At 38.4% G+C, this 23,405-nt stretch overlaps 1 protein-coding gene across 27 annotated transcripts in view; it reads right to left on the bottom strand.

Annotated features, from left to right (window-relative positions):
• Positions 1 to 23,405, bottom strand: part of LMO7 (LIM domain 7) — a 129,478-nt gene that overhangs the window by 67,915 nt on the left and 38,158 nt on the right. For all 27 annotated transcript variants that reach the window (XM_068676252.1, XM_068676281.1, XM_068676334.1 and 24 more), the window contains one exon: positions 4,325 to 4,431. In XM_068676252.1, the coding sequence (XP_068532353.1) occupies positions 4,325 to 4,431 (107 nt within the window). Of the gene's footprint in view, positions 1 to 4,324; positions 4,432 to 23,405 lie in introns of those variants that run through there.

The following is a 23,405-nucleotide window of genomic DNA, read 5'->3' as shown; positions in this document are numbered from 1 at the left end:
GTTTGCATTAGTTTCAAAAAGCATTTGCTATTTAAGATAGCATACTGAATTCTTACACAGAAGCTTGGCTTAGTATATTTAATAGTATCATGTATTATTATTCCACACTAGGCTGCCTCCTTTTAAAATGATAATTGGGATAGCAAATTCAATCAGAACCAAAGTTTGATGTCTGCCTAAGCAAGTTCTCACTTCATGGCTTTGTTTTGCTAAGTACACTTCCACAGCTGGGAACAACTGGGTGTGTCAATTCTGAAGAGCTGGGTAAGGAAGTGCTTAGCATTTTTAAATGGTAACTGTGCTGTCAACTCAAAGTTGCCAAGCTCGTATTATGTTCTGTGATAGAACTAGAAAATAATAAAATGAAATATTATGACAACCTTGTATTACTGAAAAAAATGCTGCATTTTAAGATAACATCTGATTCAAAACAATAAAATCCCAGGCTAAAATATATAGAGATTTTTTTTCAATATATATATACATAAGAGGAACACATGCATTTACACAAATATCTGAGACATATACGTATGACTGTCGGACACAGTATGTGTGAAATAAGTCCATCTGGATAACTTTTATTGGAAAACATGACACATTGCTGTACTATACCACTGAGCAATAATTTCTGCAGATTTACAGAAATACTGAAATATAAGTCTCAGGCATTAATCTATACACATTTTCATTGGCAGAAAATAAACCATCCATGCCAGTATATTTTTCCACATCACTCAACAACTAATCTCTTTGCTGATCTGGCAAAGCATAGTTTGCAATCCTTTGAACAACAACCAGTAATTTTAACCAGCCCTCTTCACACAAACTTCTAAACAATAAAATTTTAAGCAGCTTTTCCTTTGCAAAAAGGATAATCGCATAATCACTTGGAACTAAGAGTCTCCAACATACTGGAAATTTAAGAGGATTCTTGTCCCACATATAAATAGTAATTACAGAGAAGGGTTTCACATTATGCCTGTACATCATCTCAGTCACCATAAAAATGCTAATAATTAAAAACCAATTGAAAAGTTGCAACTTTATTTCCAGATAGGAAAATTATTTCTTACTATAGCTTCTGGCAAGACACAAGCAACAGAGAGTCTTACCTTGCTCAAGTGACAACACCACACTATATAAAAACAAGAATTGGTAACTCCTAATGGCTTGACACTGACATATATTGTTGATGATGCTGAAAGATACATTGGCACCAGTCAAGGTGCAGTGAAAGGCAGCAAGCACACCCAGATACAATAGCAAGCAAGAAGCAGAAAATAGCTTGGCTAATTGGAAAGGGAGCATAACCAGGTGGGACAGGTCAAAGTCTGTTAAGATGCCCAAAGGCATATAATTTCCCATAATATAAGAGACACCAAATGTAACTGTCAGGCATCAGACACAGGAGGAGCAAAGGAAATACTTCACATAATGCATTGTTAGACTGAAGACTTTCCCAATACAAGACATCCTGAGTGTCGGAGGCATTACAGGGTTCAAAAAGCAATTGGACAAACTCATGCAAGGCCAAGCACAGCTCAGACAGAAATGCAACCTCCCAGTCAGTGTTAGAGGTTGGTTTTGCTCCAAGATATGAAGACAACTCTGGTGGTCTTCTTAGTGCTGGAGGTGGACCCACCCTTTCAATGATATCCTCCTCTTTACACACTCTTTTCACATACAACACAAGTTGGCATTTTCTGTCTGGTAGTAAATATGAGTTGCCTACCAGAGCACTAAGTACTGCTCTCAGCAATCCCAGCCTTAAAAAGCTTACTGTTTAAGCAACAGTTGACTTAATCTACTTTGGGTAGATAAAAAGCACATACTAACAGTGGTGCTGCACTTGAAAACAGGAATACTATCAAGGTGTCAAAATACATGCTGCTTCAGGCACACATTAATATTATCCTGTATAACCTATCACAGCTGATTCAAGATGTGGGCAATTAGCCTCAGGTGATGGCGGCAAAAGAAATTTGCTTAGGAATGCCAGATAGCCCAAAGTGAAATGCAATCTTTTATAAAAATCAGCATACAAGAAAGTCTTCCCTCCTCATGACAAGAAATGATTTACTTTTAATGCTGAAACCAGGGTTAACAGAGGATAACACAAAAGCGACGCATGTAACAATATCCCTTTCCTGACGACTGACATCCAACAAATTTTGAAATATAATATACATTCAAGTGGAATTAGAGACACTTCTATTACATTTAAAACTCTCTCTCATATACATATAGATTGATCAGCAAGCTCCTGATCAGCATTTCTTTCCTGACACATATACGACTTCCTCTGGAAACTGTCTGAAGACTAGCTTGCCCCCTGGGTGATCAAATAATGCATAATTAACTTTTCAGCAGAGAGTTACCTTTGTATAACTTATTTCCTCTATTTCTTGGAATAAAATGTCCCTCCTGTCCCTCCACAAACTCCTAAACACGTCAAAATGTGTTAGCATAGCTCAGTTACCACTTTACAGCGTGGTCAGATACAGAAGTTTTGAATTACTTTGTAAGCATTTTAAACATACTGTGGCAGTGTTATATGATACATAATGTGTGGAAAATCGAACTTTTATTGAAACAAATTAAAAAGAGTACAGCTGTATAGCTGGCAGCTCTTTCAACTATAACCCAGACTCCCTGCACTGCTGTCCACAAGACGCAATCAAATCTGCTTTTTTGAAAAAACACTAATTAATCTATTGCAAAGCAAGTCTGATGCAATATGCCTGTTGCCTTATGACAAATTCACATTCCGACCTTATTCTGCTCCTGGAAGTAGAACTAGTAGTGCTGAAAGAATCTGAAGAAACGAAACAAAACAGAAGAAACCCACAGTTATGGACCCACTAGACTAATTTCATGGCTGACCTCACTTGGGCACTGCGGTTAACATAGGGACAAGTTGGACAGCATAACTTGCACAACAGTTTGTTAACTCTCTACCTATCTGACCTCCCCTGGCTTTCAGGCTGTCGTTATTTACATTGCTGAAGACCAGCCCCCGATAGTGTCCAACCATCTCATCTATACCTGTAGAGTAAGCCTCAACCAAAATAACTTCACCACAGGTTTTTGTGGATAATTAAGGCTTGCCAGAGGTTACCAAGCCTCTAGCTTTCAGTGTGATATACGAGCCAGGTAGAGGATACCAGCGTTCTGGAGGGATGCCAAATCCCAAACACCACATTAGCAAGAAATTATGTTTCAGGTATGACTCAAAGCCTGGAAAAACACATTTCCATCTCAAGTATCAGACCTCAAAAATGCATGAGCTTTCATTCCGAAACCAGGCGAAGAGCATGTTAACATAGCACCATCCAGTCCACCTACAAGATATTTAATTAAAGCAGTTGGATGTCATTTCACCATATTTTCTCCTGGTATTTACAGAAGGATCACTGCGTGTTCCTCTTTTATAGAGCTGATAGCTTAAGACAGGAATCAGTTCTTAACATTTAACTTGACAGGTTTTCAGCACAGCTCACTAAAGCTTTTCCTGTTTGGAGATGACAGTAAACTCATCCTTTGTACTAACACAACAAAAGCAACTAATACTGTAACAAAACAAGAAGTCCCATGAAGATATTTCTGTCACACATTCAAAACACCATATGTAGGCATTTAACAGGTGTTTCACCTTAATCCCTCAGAAACTAGAAGAGACTATGAGACTCAGTAGCCCTGAAAGTAGCAAATTCAGTAACTACATTTCAGAAACAAACTATTTTGATTTCAGAGGAAAACTCTCTCTGTAAACATAACAATTACTCTATGCCTTTCAGCACTTAGTCTCTACCCTTACACGCTTTGAGGGGAAGTGTGACACTCAGTGACAAACATCTGACTAATATTTGGAGTGGTGAAGACAGCAGCCCTTTAGGAATACCATGCCCAAGAACCACAGCAATTCAGATAATCATCAGAAATACCATCCCAGCCTTTCAGATTTTATGTCAGTAATATCAAAGCATAAAGAAAAGTGATGCTTGTTATATCATTTAACAGTTAGTTTTGCTCTGAGCTTAAAATAACCTGAACAGCTTCCATTTTATATATTAAACACTGTAAATATTCATCAACAATTAGCTTGCTTGTGTGAGGTATAATAATTCATTTCTGAAATTCAATTTGTGCAAATCTTATTGACCAGGTTTAAGAATGCATAAACCCTCACCACAGTATTCAGAACTGCTTTTATCAGGTTAAAATAATTTTCCATAGGCAAACATTTTTAAAAATGGACTGAGAAACATATTCAGTTAAGATTAGAAGGAGAAGGGGAGGGAAAAAACAAAACCACAGAACTCACTTGACTGTAACTCGATTGGACAAATCCTGAAGATCTCCTGGATGAAAAAGCTGAGCTTCTTTCAGTCCAATATTTTCGCAAGCTTTCAGAAAAACATTTATATTATCCTGTGAAGAGAAGTAGAAAGCAGTTGCTTAGTTAAAAGCACTAAGCAGGTTTTGCAGGATGGTTAGTGTGAGCCACTAAATGTCAAAGCCCAGCTCATGGAAATAATAATAAAAAAACAAATCTTCTGGTCATAAATACAGGTCGTTTCTCCTATACACATGCAGGTTGCGATCTTAGCGACTGACTGGTACGTTAAAGATTACCTGGCATAAAGCAGCGGCTAGCCAGTAGGCAGCAATCTCTACTTTGATGTCAGCTCTGTTCAGCAAACAAACGCCCCCTTTCTGGCTTTGCACGACAAGCCTCACCTCTTGCCTTTAAAAATAACTCCAGCTACTGACATTCACCACCCAGAAACTCTTGGCAGGGGAGGAAGAGGAGGAACATGCTGTTTCTATGATTACAGACCGATTATGGAATACTGCACCTGGAATCTGGGTTTGGTTGCTGAGCAAGCTCCTGAGAGACAGAAACCAAACTGTATTCAGCCCTGCTGCTTCCTCACTTGTGGGGTTTGCTCTCCTCCTCAATCCTCCCCTTTCTCTCCACCCCCCTCCCTTGTAACACCAAGGTAGAAGGGACTGTAGGTGCAGTGTATTGCAGCACCCATTTGCTGCACCTGTTACAGATCAACTGACCAGCAGTAACAGGTTACAGGGGGGAAAAAAACAAAAGAAAAAACAGACTCCAATGATATACAGAGAGATTATACAACTTGTGATCTCTTTCCACTTCAAAAACAATAGGCAATAAGCAAGAAATTCCTTCTCGTTAACATGGACTGCTATCAACAACAAAAGAATTTGCCCTCTTGCGCACTTCAGTTTGGTTGAACGCCACAGGAAAAGGTACACAGAGTTACTTAATTCATAAACTGCATACAGCCATGTCATTCAGAGGGTTTGTCAAGTCAAAGTACTTTTATGAGTTTCACAGTATGAAAGAGCACCACATCAGCAATTTAATACATTTGAAATGCCCCCCAACCTTTTTTCTTTATTTATTTTTATGACATATCCTCACTGGATATAACAATATCTCATTTAAAATAGAAAAAAAAATCCACAAAGAAAGTAACAGCCGCTTCAAATACAGACCAAAAAAAAGTGTATGTTTTTACTTTAAGTAAAACAAACCCAAGAATCCCCACAACCTTCTGTTTTGAAGCTCCCTAGGATTCTAGTATTCCTTATCTGTCTGCAAACATGGTTTCATTCAAGTAAAATATTTGAACAAGGTATTCCCCATGCAGGCTGCAGGCTCAGTGTTTCCACATCTGAATGATCCCAGCTGACTCCCAACCCACCAGTGATGTGCCCCAAGGTCTGACGTATGATATGCTCCAGTGGGGGCTGTTCTGCTGGAGATGGAGGGGGAGGAGAGAAGCAACTTGACAGTGACAGCAAGGGACGTGACATAGTGAGCACATGAGCAGAAGCAACGGGGAACAGTACAGGACAGGTAACCTCACCTCTGCACCAGCTCCTGCAGCACCCAAAAGGCTGCCTACACATGTGACCAAGCTAGAGTTTTGTGCTGGGGGGTGTAGCCTAATGGGAAGGAAAAGGAAGTGTCCCCCATCTTCCTTGCACCTTCAAGGAAAGCTGGCTAGATGCACCATTTTTATTCAAGTGTCACCTTGGTACCAGCACCTCAGAAACTTGAAAAGGCACAGTTTCCTTCACATGGGAGAGGCCACTAATTATGATCTAACTACAAGGTCCAAAATAGTATGCTCTGACAGGTCTACCAGTTGCCAAACACAAAGCAGCCTCCCAGACTGACGGCTTATACCAACCAAACTGCAGAGAATGAGTGTATTGTGCAGATCAATGAGGAAGAAGAATCAGAGGTTTGGAAAAAACAAGTGCTGCCTACACCCCGAGTATAATAAAAACAGAAGTACTTGCTCATCAGTGGTGGCTCAGCTGTACAACCACCAAATTGTTGGTATATGACAGAATGAAGTTTGGAGGTGTTGTAGCAATTAAGCCTATCAAATATGAACTTCCTAATAGATAACTTATATATGGCACTTAGAGTGTGTGACAAAAAGGAAGGGAGAAATTTAAAAGAAAATAAATAAAAAAGAAAAAACACATCCAGTTGTGGCACTCACTTATGTGCAGGCTAAAACAGCTGAAAACCTTCCTTTCCACCAAACCAGCAGTTTGATCATGCTTACCATCTCTCAGGTGACTGTCCCAGCTGCAAATCCTCTTATGGTCAGGGCCTGGGATTCATACCCAAGCAGAAAGATCACTCAAAAGTTTGTTGCTTGAGCTTGGATGTTGTCCAAAAAAAGTGTATCTTCAACTAATCAGTACTTCTAGATAATGTATTTGCAGTTATTCTTGACCACCCCTAATCATCATGGTAGATCACTGAAGCTACAAGTCTCAAAATAGCTAACAGACATTTTAAAGTTTAACAGAATAATGAACCTGGAAATGAATTTTAATACCATAGAAATAAGCAGAGAAAAATGACAAGCTGTCAACAATTAGATTCATCATTGGAAATGTGAACAGGAACATCGTTCTGTGATTAATGCACTCAAATATAGCAACCGTCATGCTATTCCTTTTACTAAGTCAAGGAATATAACTTTAATAAGACCAATGGTTCTTACCTCTTCAACTTCAAAGGCTGTAGTGCAATCTTAATCTCATCGTACTTGGTGCGCACACACACACAGAAAAATGCTTAAAGAAATCAGACCTCAAACATCTGGAGAAACACAACATACCAGATCTATTTCTTGGTGACTCCAACACACCCATACAGCGTGCTTGAGAAAAATGGTTTTCATGCCAGTATCCCTACAGCCCTTCTACCAGCAAGATGCTCCTAATGTCTGTACATCAGGGCAGAGCATCTAATTTTAAGATTTAATCAGCAGAATTGCAAAGAAAGAGGAGTAGGATAATAAGGAAAAACCTATGCAACAAGCAGAGAACATGTGAACTTGGTTTGGGTATGACAATAAAATCATAGAGCCATAGAATGGTTTGGGTTGGAAGGGAATAAGATCACTTAGAAGATCACCTAGTTCCAACCCCCCTGCCATGGGCAGGGACACCTCCCACCAGACCAGGTTGCTCAAAGCCCCATCCAGCCTGGTCTTGAACACCTCCAGGGATGGGGCATCCACAGCTCCTCTGACAACCTCTTCCAGTGCTTTACCACCCTCTGTGTCAAGAATTTCTTCCTAATGCCAAATCTAGATCTACCCTCTTTTAGTTTATAGCCATTCCTCCTTGTCTTATCACTACATTTGCTGACAAAGAGACCCTCCCCAGCTTTCCTATAGGCCCTCTTCATGTATTGGAAGGCTGCTATAAGGTCTATGCTAAGAATAGCATCAAATCATAGAATATCCTGAGTCAGCAGAGATCCACAGGGATCATCACATCCAACTACTGCTTGTGCAAGTCCAAGTAGGTGACACCAGTTGCTCTTTCCCTATCCACCAATACTGTAACCCCATTGTAGAAGGCCACCATATCTGTCAGACACAATCTACCCTGAGTGAAGCCATGTTGGCTATAACTAATTCCCCCCTTATATTCAATGTACCTTTGCATAGTTTTTTGTGGGTTTTTTTTCATAGTTTTCCAGGAGAATTTGCTCCATGGTCTCTCCAAGCACAGAAGTGAGACTGACTGGCCTGTAGGTCCCTGGGTCTACAAAGCATGAGAAACAATACTGTTGCCACCTACACACACAAGGGGAGTAACAGCAAAGGGAAGAGAAGAGCTGACCAGCCCCAAGGCATAATGTCACAAGGAAGGAGACAAAAATCAACTAGATGTTTTCAGTATAGAACTTTATCAATGCATGTCCATGAGCATCTAAAGTTGGAATTAGCATCACACGATTACACCTCTTAAATCATAACAAAAATAAAGCCTGAAGTGTTAACCACAAAATTCAAGTGCAATTCATTTTGGGTATGTTATTACTTTTTCTAAGTGTTTCAGTGGGAGGGGGTGGGGAGGTCAGAAGGAGATTGGGAGGACAAGTTGTGTTTTTTTTCACTAGACTATCTATGTACATGAGGAAACAGTAAAGCATTTCAGATGCTCCAAGCACAACTTCAGTTTCCCACAAGCAGTACAGGCTTACATTAAAAGCACACCACAGAACGCTGACTAGGTATAGCTATTACCGTTTAGCATTTCATTTTTGCCGCAAACTTCAAAGTAAACCGCACCCAAAAACCTCTGCAAAGTTGTAACACGAGAGAGACCCAGCCTGCAGTGGGAAGCAGGTCATCCACAAGCTGGCATTTAAACCCTGCAGTTCGAAGGAATGACAAACGATACCACACACTTTCAGGCATACACCTGCCTCTCTGGTGCCTACAGGGAATCAGAGACCACAGAACCTGCTCTCTGCCTGTTGCCAAGGCATCCCCCTCTAACCAACATTGAAAATAAGACAAGATGGCATTCCAGTGTAAGGAACAGCCTTTGTCTTCATCATGCCTCACTTTCACGTAGATAAAATGCTGTTAAGGTTGTGGTCTGTACCCTCCCTCTGATATCCTAGCAAAGCAGGGCTGCCTTCATCACTCCTGCACACTCACTGACAGGAGGAGAGGAAAGAGGTAGAGCTTCTCCACCAGTGCTACTTCCCTGCTGTTTCTTGCTGGGCCTCAGCCCTACTTCTGCTTCTACGCAAAGGGCAGAGGGGCTGTGCCAGAGCCCTCTAGCTCCAGCAGATGAACAGGGCTGGAAAGGCAGGGCTTCCAGACCAGTGGTGGCATCCTGGGCTGCTCATTCCCATCCCTACCCTCCAGAACGCAAAGAACCAGTCACTGTGTAAGAAAACATGAGAACGTGGACAAATTCCTTTAAAAGTAATATTAATTCTAAAAGGGGATCAAAAATGACAGTAGTGCTGTGTTTGGCACCTGTGGTCAGCTCCAGACATCAACATGGTAAAAGTTTGAGATGGTGATGCAACACTATAAAGACAGACATACAGCACTGGTGGTAGTGGGGAAGTACACAGGCTCCTAAAGATTTTGTTTTTGTTGTGTTTGTGTTTTTTTGTTTGTTTGTTTGTTTTTTAAAAAAAAAAAGAAGGTTTACATTGAAAAAAATAGTACGAGCAACAGGGAATTGAAAATAAAGAAAAGTAAAGATTCAAAAGGATCAAGGAAGGTGAAAAAGGATCTGCCTTAAGCAGAAAAAGAGAAATGAAGAATAGGGGGTAAAATATGAAAAAAAAAAAAGAAATAAATGTATCATATAACAATGCAAGAACACAAAGTGAAAGGGAATGAAGAGAGGTCTCCACATAAGGATGTGCAACCACCATCTTATTTTGGCTATACATGCAATGCAAGAGCACGCTAAATTCAGCTTGCATATATGAGTTGCAATTTAATTAAAAAATAAATCCCTCATTATCATGATTATCTGGGTGAGGCAGGAATATTAATTTAAAGAAGCGTGTAAATACATTTGCTTTCTTTAGGGTGCAGTCATGTTGTGTGGTAAGCCTGTCATCTCCTTAGTTAACTGTTTCTCTGAAGCTACACATGCACTAAAACACAGGGAGATCTTGCATGCATACAAGTTATGGCACATCTTTTGATTCTGTTGGCACCTGGGAGAAAAACACTGTAACATGGTGTTTTTCTGTTTTTCCAGGCTGGATAGGTCAATAAACAAAAAGCAATCCTCCATGTTGCCTCCTACTCTTATGCAAAATGCCTACCACTTCACTTATAGCTCTTCTTTAGCCATTCAAGTTTTTATTGTTGTTGGGGTTAGATTTTAGGTTTTTTGTTTTGTTTTGTTTTTCCTCCTCTTTTCAGAGGGTGATGTGGAAGGAAGGGAACAGAATTTCATACCAGCACTCTATGCTCTCAGTACCATGGAACAGATTTGCACTGAAATGTTACAGCATCATCCAGACTCTGATTTGGTGCCAGAAGTTGTTTTCAATTCCCAGGCTCCCAAATAGGAGAAAAAAAGGAAAGAAAAGGAAAAGAAAAAAATAAAAAATGCTACCCAATACCTACAGAGCCTAGCAACAAAAAACTTTTGACATTTTCAGAAGAGAGAGCAATATTTTTTTTTGGCTAACAACTTCTGAAGAACTATCTGAATAGCCCATGTTTAACAGATATGTTCCTTAGCATTATGTTTATGGAAGCATTTGGAGCAATCTTGAAAGCTTATGCTATTATCTCCTTCATGAGAAAGAGTTCTTGACATCTGCATTCCCTCAAGAAAGGGAATTTAATTATTTTTTATTTTTTTTTTTTTATGACAAAGAGGGTGGGTTTCAGTTTGTTTTTAAGGTATCATACAATTTTCATGTACATAGTATCTTACTAGCCACAATAGCTGGCTTAAATCAGTACAATACAGAATATAGAGCTGTGTTTTGCAACAGCATCACAACACAGCTACACGTTGTTTATATTCAGAGGTGGGGTAAAGGAAGAAACCTGCAAAAGGATCTCGTTCAACGAGTTGGGTGACCTGCTCTTCCTCGGAGCTATGTTTCGATTATTAGCACTTGTTGTGGGTGTGGGGAGATGGTAACAGGAGTGAGGGGGGAAAACAGAGAATGGGGTTGAACCTTGTGGTCTGACCACAGGCCTAGGAGCAAGGAACTGCAATTACCACCTAGGCCCTGCACGGCAGACTGCCGAGTGCCTGCCACACGTTCGTCCCATCTACAAAATGTGACGGCCCAAGCTCTTACAGCTCTTGCTATTTCTGTAGAAGGCTGCTAACGGGTTCAGTCTTGAACTGGAAGTAGGAAGAGTGGGTGGAATAGCTGAACTACTTTTTCCCTTTTTGGTCCCAAAGTTAAAAAAAAAATAATCCTGCAAGCCTAATTAAACTTAAAATGACTTCAAAGCTTCTGTTCTGTAAATTATCCCACCTATAGCAGCATGCATGGAGCCCTACATTGGCCAAAGATCTGAAACAGTGCTAATTGCTTTACCACTCCCCTCTGTGTGCTCTCCGCTGTTTTTCCATATAATGTAGAATAATAAAGTTGTGAATATATATTGAATATATTGTGATCCTTGACAGACAAGTCTTCCCTACTGCTTAGCTCTGTGCACGATTAGAGATACAAGGAACAAACTCTCCAAAGATTCAAACACTCATTCCCAGTCTTCCCCTCAAAACTGTTGTGCTCATGCTGCCAGAATGCTGGCATGAAATGTCTGTTCCAAGCAACAATAATTTTAAATCATAATTAAGAAGAATAATATTCCTCTTTGCTGTTGCAGTTCACTCACCTGCAGCTGTTGCAGTAGGTCTCAGTAGAGTTTAACTATTATGGAAACCGCTTTCTGAAACAGTTTTAGAAAATAACCACTTTGGTTTCAGACAAAAAGGCCCATCCATCCCAAAAATCTCCCACTGTAAATGTGATGATAGCAGCTGGTTATGGACACGTATAAAATATGAGATGTGCAATGAAAGACCTTCCCCCAGCTTCATTTCTCAGCCCCAGCACTCCCCATCACTGTGGGTAACAGCCAGCAGAAGACCTGCTCTACCCAGTCAACGTCTGCAACCTCTTGCAGCACTGAGCTCCATGAGTTACTTCCAACAGAAGCAATGTATATTTTTGTTGTTTAACCTTAATCTCAACAACAAAAAAACACTCATTTTCTTTTTTGAGGTAGGACTTCCATGTTCATAGTGTTCTACATGCCTGACACAGGAAGGGACCAACTGGCCTCAAGGACTTGAAGTCCCTTCTAGGCCTACCCCACCTCTATCATGTTGCAGTGTAAACTTCACTAAGGCAATATAGCAACAGCATATACTCCAAATGAATACTTCAGTGATAAGAGGAATTGACAAGTCGTAAAGGGCAGGTGTGTTTCAGGGATGTCTCTGTTACCAAATAAGGTAAACTAGAGAGGCGAAGGGCAAAAGTACAGCACTTTGACACCCTGGGCAGACAGACATTTCCAGTCAGGAAAGCTCAGTGCAGTTCTCAGCTGAACCTCATTTTGGCCAATATAAAGGGAATTCAATTTTTGGGACAATATAAAGGGAATTTAACTCACTCAGTATCAGTCACGTTGACTATAAAGAAAATATACATGTAGGCTCAAAAAGTTGCTATGGGATAGCATCCCAAGCTATTTCCTTGTTTAGACAAGCCTTAACTTTCCCACCACTCACACACATTCCAATCAAAGTCAAATAAATAAATAAATGTGATGTACTTTTCACTCTGAACAACTTATAAAAAGCAACAGACTTTACAAGAAAAGTGTGTAAAAACACTCTAATGCCAATTTATCCAACTATACAGAGTTGGGGTGACAGTAATCCTCTTAAAGGTGAAACTCCCCTGAAGCCTAATGACTAATAAAATAAGAACTCTTGTTCTCGAAACACTGAAAGTTTTGGCAGAGCTTGCTTTTCCTTTTTGCCCCTCCCCCCACATTTGTTTTTGTTTGTTTGTTTTTTGATGTACATGTTTTTCTGTTTTTTTTGATGTACATGTTTTTCTGTTTTTTTTTTCATACAGGTTAACCATTTGATATAGATGAAACTCAGCCCCACTGATTGCCCAGAGGACTTGAAATAGAGAAAATTCCTCAGATCCTCAGTTCACATGGTTTCTGATTTTCAACTGTGATTTAATAGTTGGTCTTAAAAGAATTTGGAAGCTCCCTTTAACTTGTCCTTCTTCAGCAGCCACAGATAGACATCTTTTGTTTCCCAACAGCAGAGGAGCAGCATCCCACCACTTTGTTTGTTTTGTTTCTTATGGAACCTGCGCGTTAGGTGTCGGCACAATGTTTACTAGCTTTTACACACATTACCAGAGGGTGATTCAGCACAGGCACATGGGTGCAGAGGTGTTCAGACAGGCGTTGAGAGATGTGGTATGAAGAATGTGTACCAAACAGAACAGTGAGTAACATAGATATACAGCTCCAGCACTGATACCACAAAAAAAAAATAAAAAATTGTCACCACTGCAATTAACATCTAGTTTCTTTGGAAATTGATGTGCGGTGTTTAAAATTCAGAGCAATAAATATATGAAAAGACAGGGAGAAAAGTACTGTAGCGTTTGCCCTATGAAGATTCAACACTGAAATACACTGCCTACTGCAAGACGTCTCAAATCCGCATTTCTTTGGCAAAGGTAAAAGAAATCAGATTACAAACGTCACTAGTTTAATTTAAGGTGTGTACCTTTTCTACATGGTTAACATTTCTTTCCAGTTTGGAAGGAATGTTTCTCTACAAACACAGAAACAGTCATCAGATATTTGAGAAAATAAAAATATCACGCAAGTGACAGAGTATACAGAGAGCATACCACAGATTACAGCTGATTGAGTTGAGAAACGGAAATTTTTTGCAGTTTATTTTACAACCATATTTATGTATTTTGTTAGGTGCTGGCAAGTTGAGGGGAAGAAGGTCATACTTGTTTGGAGCTTTAGTTTAGAGATGGAGGAGGGACAAAAATTTTCCCTATTAGAAAATTCTTGAAGCCAGTAATATTATTTTACTGTTTTAAAATTCTTGTTACCTAATTAGCATTTTGACATCTCTTCCTAGTAACTCATTGGACACATCAGTTTGGAACATAGTCTCATTTAAAACCTACCAAAACAGTCTCGAATTCACAGAGATGAACCAATATGCACAGCCCCTACCACCTCTTGATGAGATTTCAGGGCTAGCAGTTGAACTACCATTTCTTGAGGTGTGTGCTTTGGGGTCTTCAACTAAATAAATTTCTCACTATTTACGTCTTTATGGATACATTTCACTTCATCTTCACCTTCCAAAACTCAGTTTATTACAGCAGCTGGGTTTCGTTCTGCCTGATAGAAGTCTTGAGCAGCTACTAAAAATGTCACAAAGAGTTTGCATCAACCTCCCCTTTCTCCACACCCTACATTTCAAAGTGTTTAGGCAGCAACAGAAAACAATTAAAGGAAATTCATAGCTAAGGCTGAAACATGCCATATGTTTTCAAGCAGAAGGGCACAAAACATCAGTAAACCACTTCAGTGATTACATACTCCCACTATCAGCCATTGAAAAACTATAGAACAATATCATCCCTAACTATTAATAACCATACTTCCTTTCTAGTATACAGCCCTCTTTTCTTAATTGTCTAACAAGGGTATTTTCATACAAACCGTATTTCTCTTTCCCATAAGACAGCAGAAAGAATACAATAAATGATTTATAGTTCTATGTACATTCCCGCATCATTCCTGACATTTCATTTACAGTTTTAAGTTCTCTATACTCACTACAAACATGTTTTGTCTTGTTGTATAGTTCAAGAGAATTGAAAAAATTAGAAGTTTCATCCCTGTCCTGACCTTCCTGGTTGATTTCAGGAAAGCCATTGAAACTCCTCTGCCCATGCTCTGCATGCTTGGGGTGTAGAATTGAAACAATGGTAAATACCCTCTCATGAAGTATTTTGAGAACTAACATTTCAAAAGCTTTTTAAATACAAAGGTAAAAATTTCCTTAAATACTTATGCAATAGTGATCAGGTTTCTAAAAAACAATCAATTTATAAATTGTCAGCATTTTCATTTTGTTTTCCATTATTCTCCAAATTTCAGGTAATCTGTTTAGTTACCTTTACTTCAAACTCATAAAGTGTCTAATTTTTACATTGGAAATACACATGCTAATTTTCAATTGCATTTTATCATAGTGCTGAAAAAAAATCACTACAATTCCTTAAGTAAAAAAAAAAATGCAACACACTGATGGTTATATTTGAAATACCATCCCTCTGTCACTTCACAGCTGAAAATATATTTCCTTAGACTAATATAAGTTCTTTAACATCCAGGAAACTTGTTTGAGCACTTCAACTGGACCACTGATCAAAGAAAAAAAAAAAGTCTTCCCCTCCCATGTAATTGTCAGAACAAAACTAGATACTTAAGGTGTATCCCAGTCACTTATTTGGTAACAGTCATGTAGAAGCCCTCATCTAGTTCAAGCCTTTTAAAAGTCTGGAGATGTTTTTGCACTTATTGGAAACAATGCCATAAACATACCATTACATTAAAACACTCTTCAATATTCAATAGAACTGTAATTTGTCAGAGCAGACAGGTTTCAAGCTAGGCATAACGCTGAAATATATGAAGGAGAGGAGGGGAAAAAAAGGCATTGAGAACTTTGCCGCAAACTTTTTAAGGCATAGTAAGATATGAATGCTTAGAATTAAGCTTCCTTGCAATTAACTTTTCTTTATTTAAAGTATTTGGCTTCCCACAGGGAAAAGGAAAATAACAGTTTTGAGAAGTATTTTGTTACCTGCAGCATAAAAGGGATGTTAAGAGATAGATTACTATTATGAAGAGGAAACGGACATAATTTCTGCTATCTGAAATGTTACTAAGCCTGCCTAAAAATTTGCAGGGTGCCTTATGAAGGAAAGCAGATGTGATGGGAGTGGATGAACAGTTCCATCAAACCAAATTCACTTTCTCCCTATTCCTCTCAACTTTTAGGCACATTGAAGTATGGACAGAAGTCACAAGAAACAAGAAATTACTGTAAAAACTCCATTCATGTAAGCAAAGATTGCACCAATTAGATAGAAGTCTCTTAAAAATTTGTCTTTTGAATTCTCCAACAACTTGCTGTATATATTCATCCAAGAAGTATGTAGTTAAGCCTTCTGCCTTTTGTTTTCACATTAAAATTATTATTTTTTTCTGAAAAAGGTTTGTATCATCTTGTGCCTTGGCTTACAAAAATGCAGCATTGGACTAATCAGCTTGCAGGTGAAGCACATCACATAGTACTTATGCAACTTCATTCTTTGCTAAAGTGCTGCATACACACACAACTTCTACCTCTGAATTTACAGTCCAAAGAGAAAATCAAACTCACAAGATCAGCCATGAGGGAGGGGCAGTGCAATGGAGACAGGACTTGAGACAGAGCTTGTGACCGCATTAGCTACAAGACACCCTGGTGCTTGTCAGAAAGGTTTCTTAAACCTTCAGGAGAAAAAGCAACATTCACATCACTCAGTATAATGTTCCCTCAGCACATCCAGCCCTCTTGTCACTGCAAAAAGAAACAGACGAGCAAGCAGAGCAAGTCAAATGCTTATTAATTCATTAATCAGCTCCCAACCTAAATTTATGAGGCTAACTATTTCTTATGAGAGATTTTGGATACTGTTAGCTGCTGCACTACCAGCAATTATACCCAGGTTTGAGCTTTTTTTTTTTTTTGGTAGCAAGGCCAAATAAACAACAGTAGCTGTTATGCAACTTATTCCATGTATCTGTGCATTTGCCTCTCCATATTTTCCATAACAAATAGAATTAAGAAGAGGAATACATTTATTCTCATATCACAAAAGCTGCTATTAATATATAATATATACACTATTAATATATACATAATATAATCCACATTATTAAACTTCTGATTTGCAAATCGATTAAGATATTAAATAAGCTAAATATATATATATATATATATATTTTTTAATAAAAAGCAAAATGCAAGGAGACAAAGTGCAGACCTGCGTAAAGGCTATACTAAAAAACAAGAAATTGAGAAGTAGGAAGAAATGAATACAGTCAAGATTTTCAGCATGAAGGAATTACTCAAAAATATTTGAAAAGTAGAGTTGCTTTTAAAACTCTGTAAGAACATACTAATATATTGCCATCATTTTTTAAAAAATTTTTAAGTGAAAAATATAAAGTAATTTGAATTTATATAATCTAGAGAGGGAACTTCACAGCCAAATCCTAAAAAAAAAAAATAAAATGAAAACAAAGTTTCAGTGTTATGTGGATTTTATCTCAAAAAAAAAAAAGTTTTAAGATGTCCTACAGCAAAGTGAAAATCTCTTCTGCTTGCCATTCCCATTCTCCTCCAACAAGGAAAAAAAACAAACTGCGTCAAGAAAACATTCCCACAGAAAATTTTGGCCAGCTATACCTGATGACAACTGATAAGGAAGTACCAGGGCGTCTCCAAGGTTTGCAAAGCATTAGGCACAAAGGCTCGGAAAAAATTTTTAGTTGCAGTATTTTTTTTTTTTCATCTTCTCCACCCTTGCCTTTATGTCCCTTTTATTTTGGTATAATGTAATTTTCTTTCATATTTCTCCCTTCTTCCCTTTATTTATTCTGTACTTTACTAGTTTAGGAGTTACATGTTGATCTCCATAACAAAGTGGCTCTCCCTCTCTTTTTCAGGTGGCTGTTTTGGTACAAATGGAATTAATTCCTTCTGATACATTAAATAAATACACTAGATAACATAGTGCTGTTATATTAGGTTGTATTAAAGAGATGGAATGATGTTTGAGTAGCACTTGTCAGAAGGGCATGTTGGGCCTGGGTGAACTAGGAACTTAAGTGTTCGAAAAGTACTACTTGGAAAACTAGCAAGACACTCTTCACCCTAGAGCAACCCCAGCTGCACACCAGAACAACAAAAAATCCCACTCTACAGTTTTTCAGATGCACATGTTTAAACCTGGGACTACCTGGTTCAAACCTGCCTACTGACGAACAGTTCTCTTATATAAAAGGGAAACAAATTTCATGAAGATGTTCAGTGCTCATGTCCATCCAGCTCTCACACAGAGTTAGTGAGCAACATCTCTGCTCATTTGAAGTGAGGAGTGAGCTTTAAAAAAAAAAAAAAAGTGCTGATGGCATTTCATCTACAATTCTGAAAAAAACAGTAGCTCTCTACTCTGCCCTGTGGTTTGACCACAGCCTTCACACCTCTGATGTGATGATACTCTTCCTGACCACAGGGCAGAGCAAAGCATTGTACTTCCTTATTAATGCTAGTTATGAGGAAAGACAGATGGTCTTAAGTGCCCAGGTCAGGACACTGCAAGACAGGAATCCCATTAGCTAGCTTTGGTTGATTGTTTTTTTTTTTCCCCCAAAGTAGATACTGACTTTTTCTTGACTACCAGGTCTCAGATGGAAGCTTATATTTATTAAAAACTTTGCATTGCTACAGACCATACAGCTATTTCTCCTGAGCAATGAGCAACAAATTATTCTGACAGATATGTCAAGCTTGCCTTATGCTACACAGAACTCATTCATCTTCCCACTGTCTCATGATTTCTGACTTCCACCCCAGTTCATCAGGCTCTTTGTGTTCAGCCAACTAAGTTGGAAATGTGAGGTTTCTGGGGAACAAAGGCACTGCAACTAAAGATGCATCTCAAAACACTCTACAGAACTCTGTTGGAAAATGTGTTGTTAGGCCAAAGTCCTCTCCCTGGTGTGATTATATGCAAACCATCTCACATATTGGGATTCAAGCTGAAAAGCAGGAAACACATACTTCTTGAGACTTATTTTTGTTTGTTTGTTTGTTTTGGGGGGTAGAGGAGGGGGAAAAGGGAGGAGGAGGCAGGAAGGTGGGGAAGGTTTGAAAGCATTCATTATATTTTTCCCTGTGAACTCCCAACAAAATCAGCTTGCAAGTTTTTATTTAGCAACATCCTGAGATTGCAAGATTCAAGATTTCCCTTTTTTTTTCCTCCTGCCTATTTCACTACTAAAGGGAGAGAATCATTAAAAAAAAAAAAAGAAAGAAAGACCATACAGCAAGTAAAACAATGTTCTTGTTGTTAAGAGTAAAAAGTTGTGGGGTTTGTTTTGTTTTTAAGAAAAAACTTCTCCTTGGATAAAAGGAAAGCGAAAAGGTCTTTGGGGATTACTTTTTCCACCTTCATCTGAAACTCGGGACTAACACCATGCTAGGGAAACAGCAAAAGGAATGAAGCATCAAAAAAAACATTTAGAAATGGTCATTTAATGCACAATATTTGAAAGAAATGAAGCAACAGAGAAGTTGGGATTGCTCTCTAGTGCAAGGCAGTTTTTCAGAAGGTGAGGTGAATGGTCTGCTATCCACATTACAAGTGCAGTTGCATCATGCTGATGGAACAAGGCATAAAATTTATAGTTCTTTGTCTAGATGCAAGTTGTGCTGTTCTAAAATCAATACAAGCAGTGTCTTCTCCATAACAGGAGAAAAGTAGGGGGAAAAAGATCAACCCAGCAAGATCTTTCAATGTGAGAATTTTCTTTAAATCACATTTCCCTGAGGCAAGCCTATTTGATACAAGCGTGCACCACAAAGTGTTTTTTTGTTTGTTTAAAGGCAGACTTCACTTTCATTGCCTTGCAAAATGAAACCCCATCCTCTACAGTTCTCTGACCTTTTCCTTACCCTTTCCCTGTCCCCTAGAAACACCAAAGAGCTTAAGAGCTTCATGAACTGCTACTCTGTACTGGCTTGCTGCAGTACTAGGGAAAAAAATATGGATTGCTCTTTGCACTGTGTTTTATACAACTGAAAAGAAAAGCAGAAACCAGTTCTTCATTCTCCAGAAGATATTTCAAGTGCAAAGTTTTCAACAAATAACATTCTCTCAGCTTTCATTTAGTGGTGTTAGCTGCCTTCACCATCCCTTTAAAGGTAATTAAAGCAAGTAAGCAGCCAAGCAAACTCCCTTCAGGAACCCTGCAAGCACATCACCCTCTGTATGCTGTTAAAAATCAAACTGTAGCAAGTCACAGTCTCCTGCATCTACTGCTGGAATTAGTCCTTTGTACCTTGAAGGCTGCATGTGTCATTGTTCAGGAACCTCCTCGAGAGCTGTGCTGACATTATGTTGGTCACTCATGGTTGATTTTTGTTGGTCACTCATTGTTGACCAGCAATGACATGAGAGCCCAGGATGGCTGCAGTGGCATCTGTTACTGCCACCACAGCTCTGAAGCAGCAATAAAGGTTGCACATCAACTCAGCTGGGCAAGCTGGCATTGATCTAGGACTAATCAAATGTGTACACTGCTCTGTGGGTCATAGAATATCCTGAGTTGGAAGGAACCCACAAGGATCTAGGATGTGCTGCTGCAGGAGAAGGTGTTCCCAGCAGTCATGTCCTGCTAATTGCCATTGGAATAAGAGGTTCACTTCAGGGCTGGGCTGTCCTGAGCACCTCTCATCACCATCAAAAGATGGTCCTGTTCTGCCCTCTACCTCCTACTCCCACCACTTGCCTGCAACTTGTTCGGTCTTGGTCTCTTCCCTCAGTGTATCAGTTCAGTTTTCCAAACAAACATTAAAAAAAGACAGATAAGATGACTGATAGATATCACCCAAGCAACAGGAGACACATGCCTCTGAAATAGAGCAGCAGCACTTCAGTAATAGCTTAATGAATTTTTAAGTTTGCCTAGTATCAATTCAGCATTTTTGATAACTGAATGCTAAGTTTAATTTCAGTATTTAATCAAGGCACATATTTATCCATTCCATCATGATTACACCCCAACCACTGAGATCCAAACCCAAAATTGCTAGGCAGCCGTATACTCAAATTAGAGATGAAAGTTGAAGCCCATTTTCAGTTGTCTTAAATGAACATGAAATTTAGGTGATTCTGTTAATATAAAGCTGCTATTATATTTTTTAAACATTAATGTATCACAAAAGCAAGTGACAATTTAATAATGCATTTACTTAATTAAAAACAAAAACAACAAAAAACAGTTTAGTTTTCCACCTCAATATGAAGTGTAGTGCACAATATTCCTTAGAAACCAGACTCTTTCATTATTCATATAGTCTTTCACTTCCTATTTTACTCAAATTTGTTTTCAAAATAACCATGAAGTCAAAGAAACAATATAATGAAACCCTTCTGGAGATTTAACTGAAGATGTCTGTTGAACATTGTATTTCTGCACTACTGAGAACACTGCCAAATATTTGAAGTATTTGAAGTGAACATAATTTTTCAGAGGGAAATGGGGAAAAAATACCACAATAATATGGCAGCCAAATACATTAACTTGAAAATACATACACATCTTTTAAAGCTTTTGTTTTCTGCAGACTTCCGTTCTGCCAAAAAAAAAAAAAAAGGTATTTATCTTTATCTCCCTTTTAACTAAAAACAACAGGACAGAAATGGATGCTAGACGCCCAAAGATTAATAAATTTTTAGGAAATGGACTTGAGTCCTTAATCATGAGTCCAGAGGACCATGAAGAAGGTGTAGAAAGAACAGGATCAAAAGATCAAGAGACTCAAATTCAAGTTGGGGGATCTGTTTATCTGTTAGAAATAAATCCTACCTCTTGAAGATAAAGTCCACACCTGCTTAACAAAAAGGAAACAAAAAAAAAGTCCCCCTACCAGCAGTATTAGTAAATCTCATAAAGGCTTGGTGGGGAGCAATTAACATATGACCAAAAAACACCGAATGCAGCAGAAGTGGGAGCTGTAGAAGTGGATACGAAGCCATGGCAAACACAACCTAGAAGCAGATTTGTGGGAGAAGCAAGTAACAACAATTCAAGTATTTCTAGAGCACAGCAAGCAAGCCTACCAGCTACATCCTAGCAAGCACTGTAGAGAATTTGTCAGTAGAAGAAGAAACTTTACTTTTATTTCAAGTATAGAAGTAAAGATGGAAAGGATCCATGTCAACTAAGTCTTGTGGTTCATCAGCCATGGTATCCTGAGCCTGTCAGGTACTAATGCTTGTGTTTCTGTAAGTGCACAAAACTATATTTTTTTTTTAGTGAGTTTTACATGCAATGATGACAGTGGGACTCTCCAGAGCTGGTATAATTGAACACATTCCTCTGAAGTCTGGAAAAATAAGTCTCCTCTCCTTCCCATTATTGCCACAATAATCACAATCTTCTGAAACTGAAGTATTTCTGTAAAATCTTTTCCATGGGGTTACATAAAATATCAGCTGTCTAAATGACTATCTTGAACTGCTATTTTAACACCACCACCATTTAGTGGTGGTGTTAATGATCTTGGTTTATGAGATTCATTCACCTTTCCTCTGCTTTCTTTTATTATTGAAGACTTGTAGGAACTAGAAACAACTTGAAGGAACAATAACACACCACAACTAAGACAAACTACACACCTAATGAATACTCCAAATTCTTGTATCTGAAAACAAAATAATACTTGTAAAAATGAAAACATTGCATTTTATCTTTCAAGACAATACTTAATCACCACAAAAATGAAATCTATCCTATATTTATCTGGTTTGGATTAATTCCTACTTTAGAGACCCTTTAGGCAACCAAACTACTGATAGAATAACCTCACTGTCTTCCCCAGAATGATTTTGGTTTAATTTGAATTCTTTTTTTGGATGCCTCATAAGGGAAGAATGTGCAGCACTCATTATTCACAAACCTAATACCCAAAGCTTTTCTAGGACAAAGGCAGCTAATGCTTTGTACATTCATTTGATGTGGAAATACACTTTCTGAGCTTGTGCAATGATATATGGCAAGTTAACCCAATCTTATGACTTCTAGCCAAGTTAAATACACTTTAAAACTCTTTCTTAAAGAGTTGCATAGCTGACCTACAAAAGAAGATGTATTAAAGGGATGAGCAAACAAAACAAGTTAGAGAAATATTGTGTTCTACTTCTATTAAGAATTCAGGTAACTTTCTCTAATGTTGAAATTGTACATTTACCATAGTGAATCTACTTTCTTGTCCCTGTTCACCTTGGGTCTTTAAAAAAGTCTAAACAGTTCTGGTCACAGAACTGTCTAAGAGACATAGATACCCTGGCAACAGGAATAACTAAGAAGGATACTGTTTCTAGGAGAAAAAAAAAAAAAAAAAAAGCTCTGAATTTGTATATTCTCAAAAGCTTTTCTGTTTTCAAAGGGCTAAAAAAAATTAGCCTACAGTCTCTGACCAGAAAGTTTGCCAAATAGCAAATGGAAGTCTAAGATTTCCTGTGTAAGTGATTCCATCATTACTTTTCCCCTTCTTCAGATGATGTGATTTACAGCCAAAACATCGACAAATCCCTTAGCTGAAGCATAAAGAGAGATTTCTGAATCAGAGTTATTTTAATGCAACATAGGCTTTACTGTGGGTGGGGAGAAGCA

The sequence above is a fragment of the Anas acuta genome, chromosome 1 (assembly GCF_963932015.1).
Source record: "Anas acuta chromosome 1, bAnaAcu1.1, whole genome shotgun sequence".
NCBI classification, from domain to species: Eukaryota; Metazoa; Chordata; class Aves; order Anseriformes; family Anatidae; genus Anas; species Anas acuta.
This window is presented reverse-complemented; position numbering and strand designations above follow the sequence as displayed.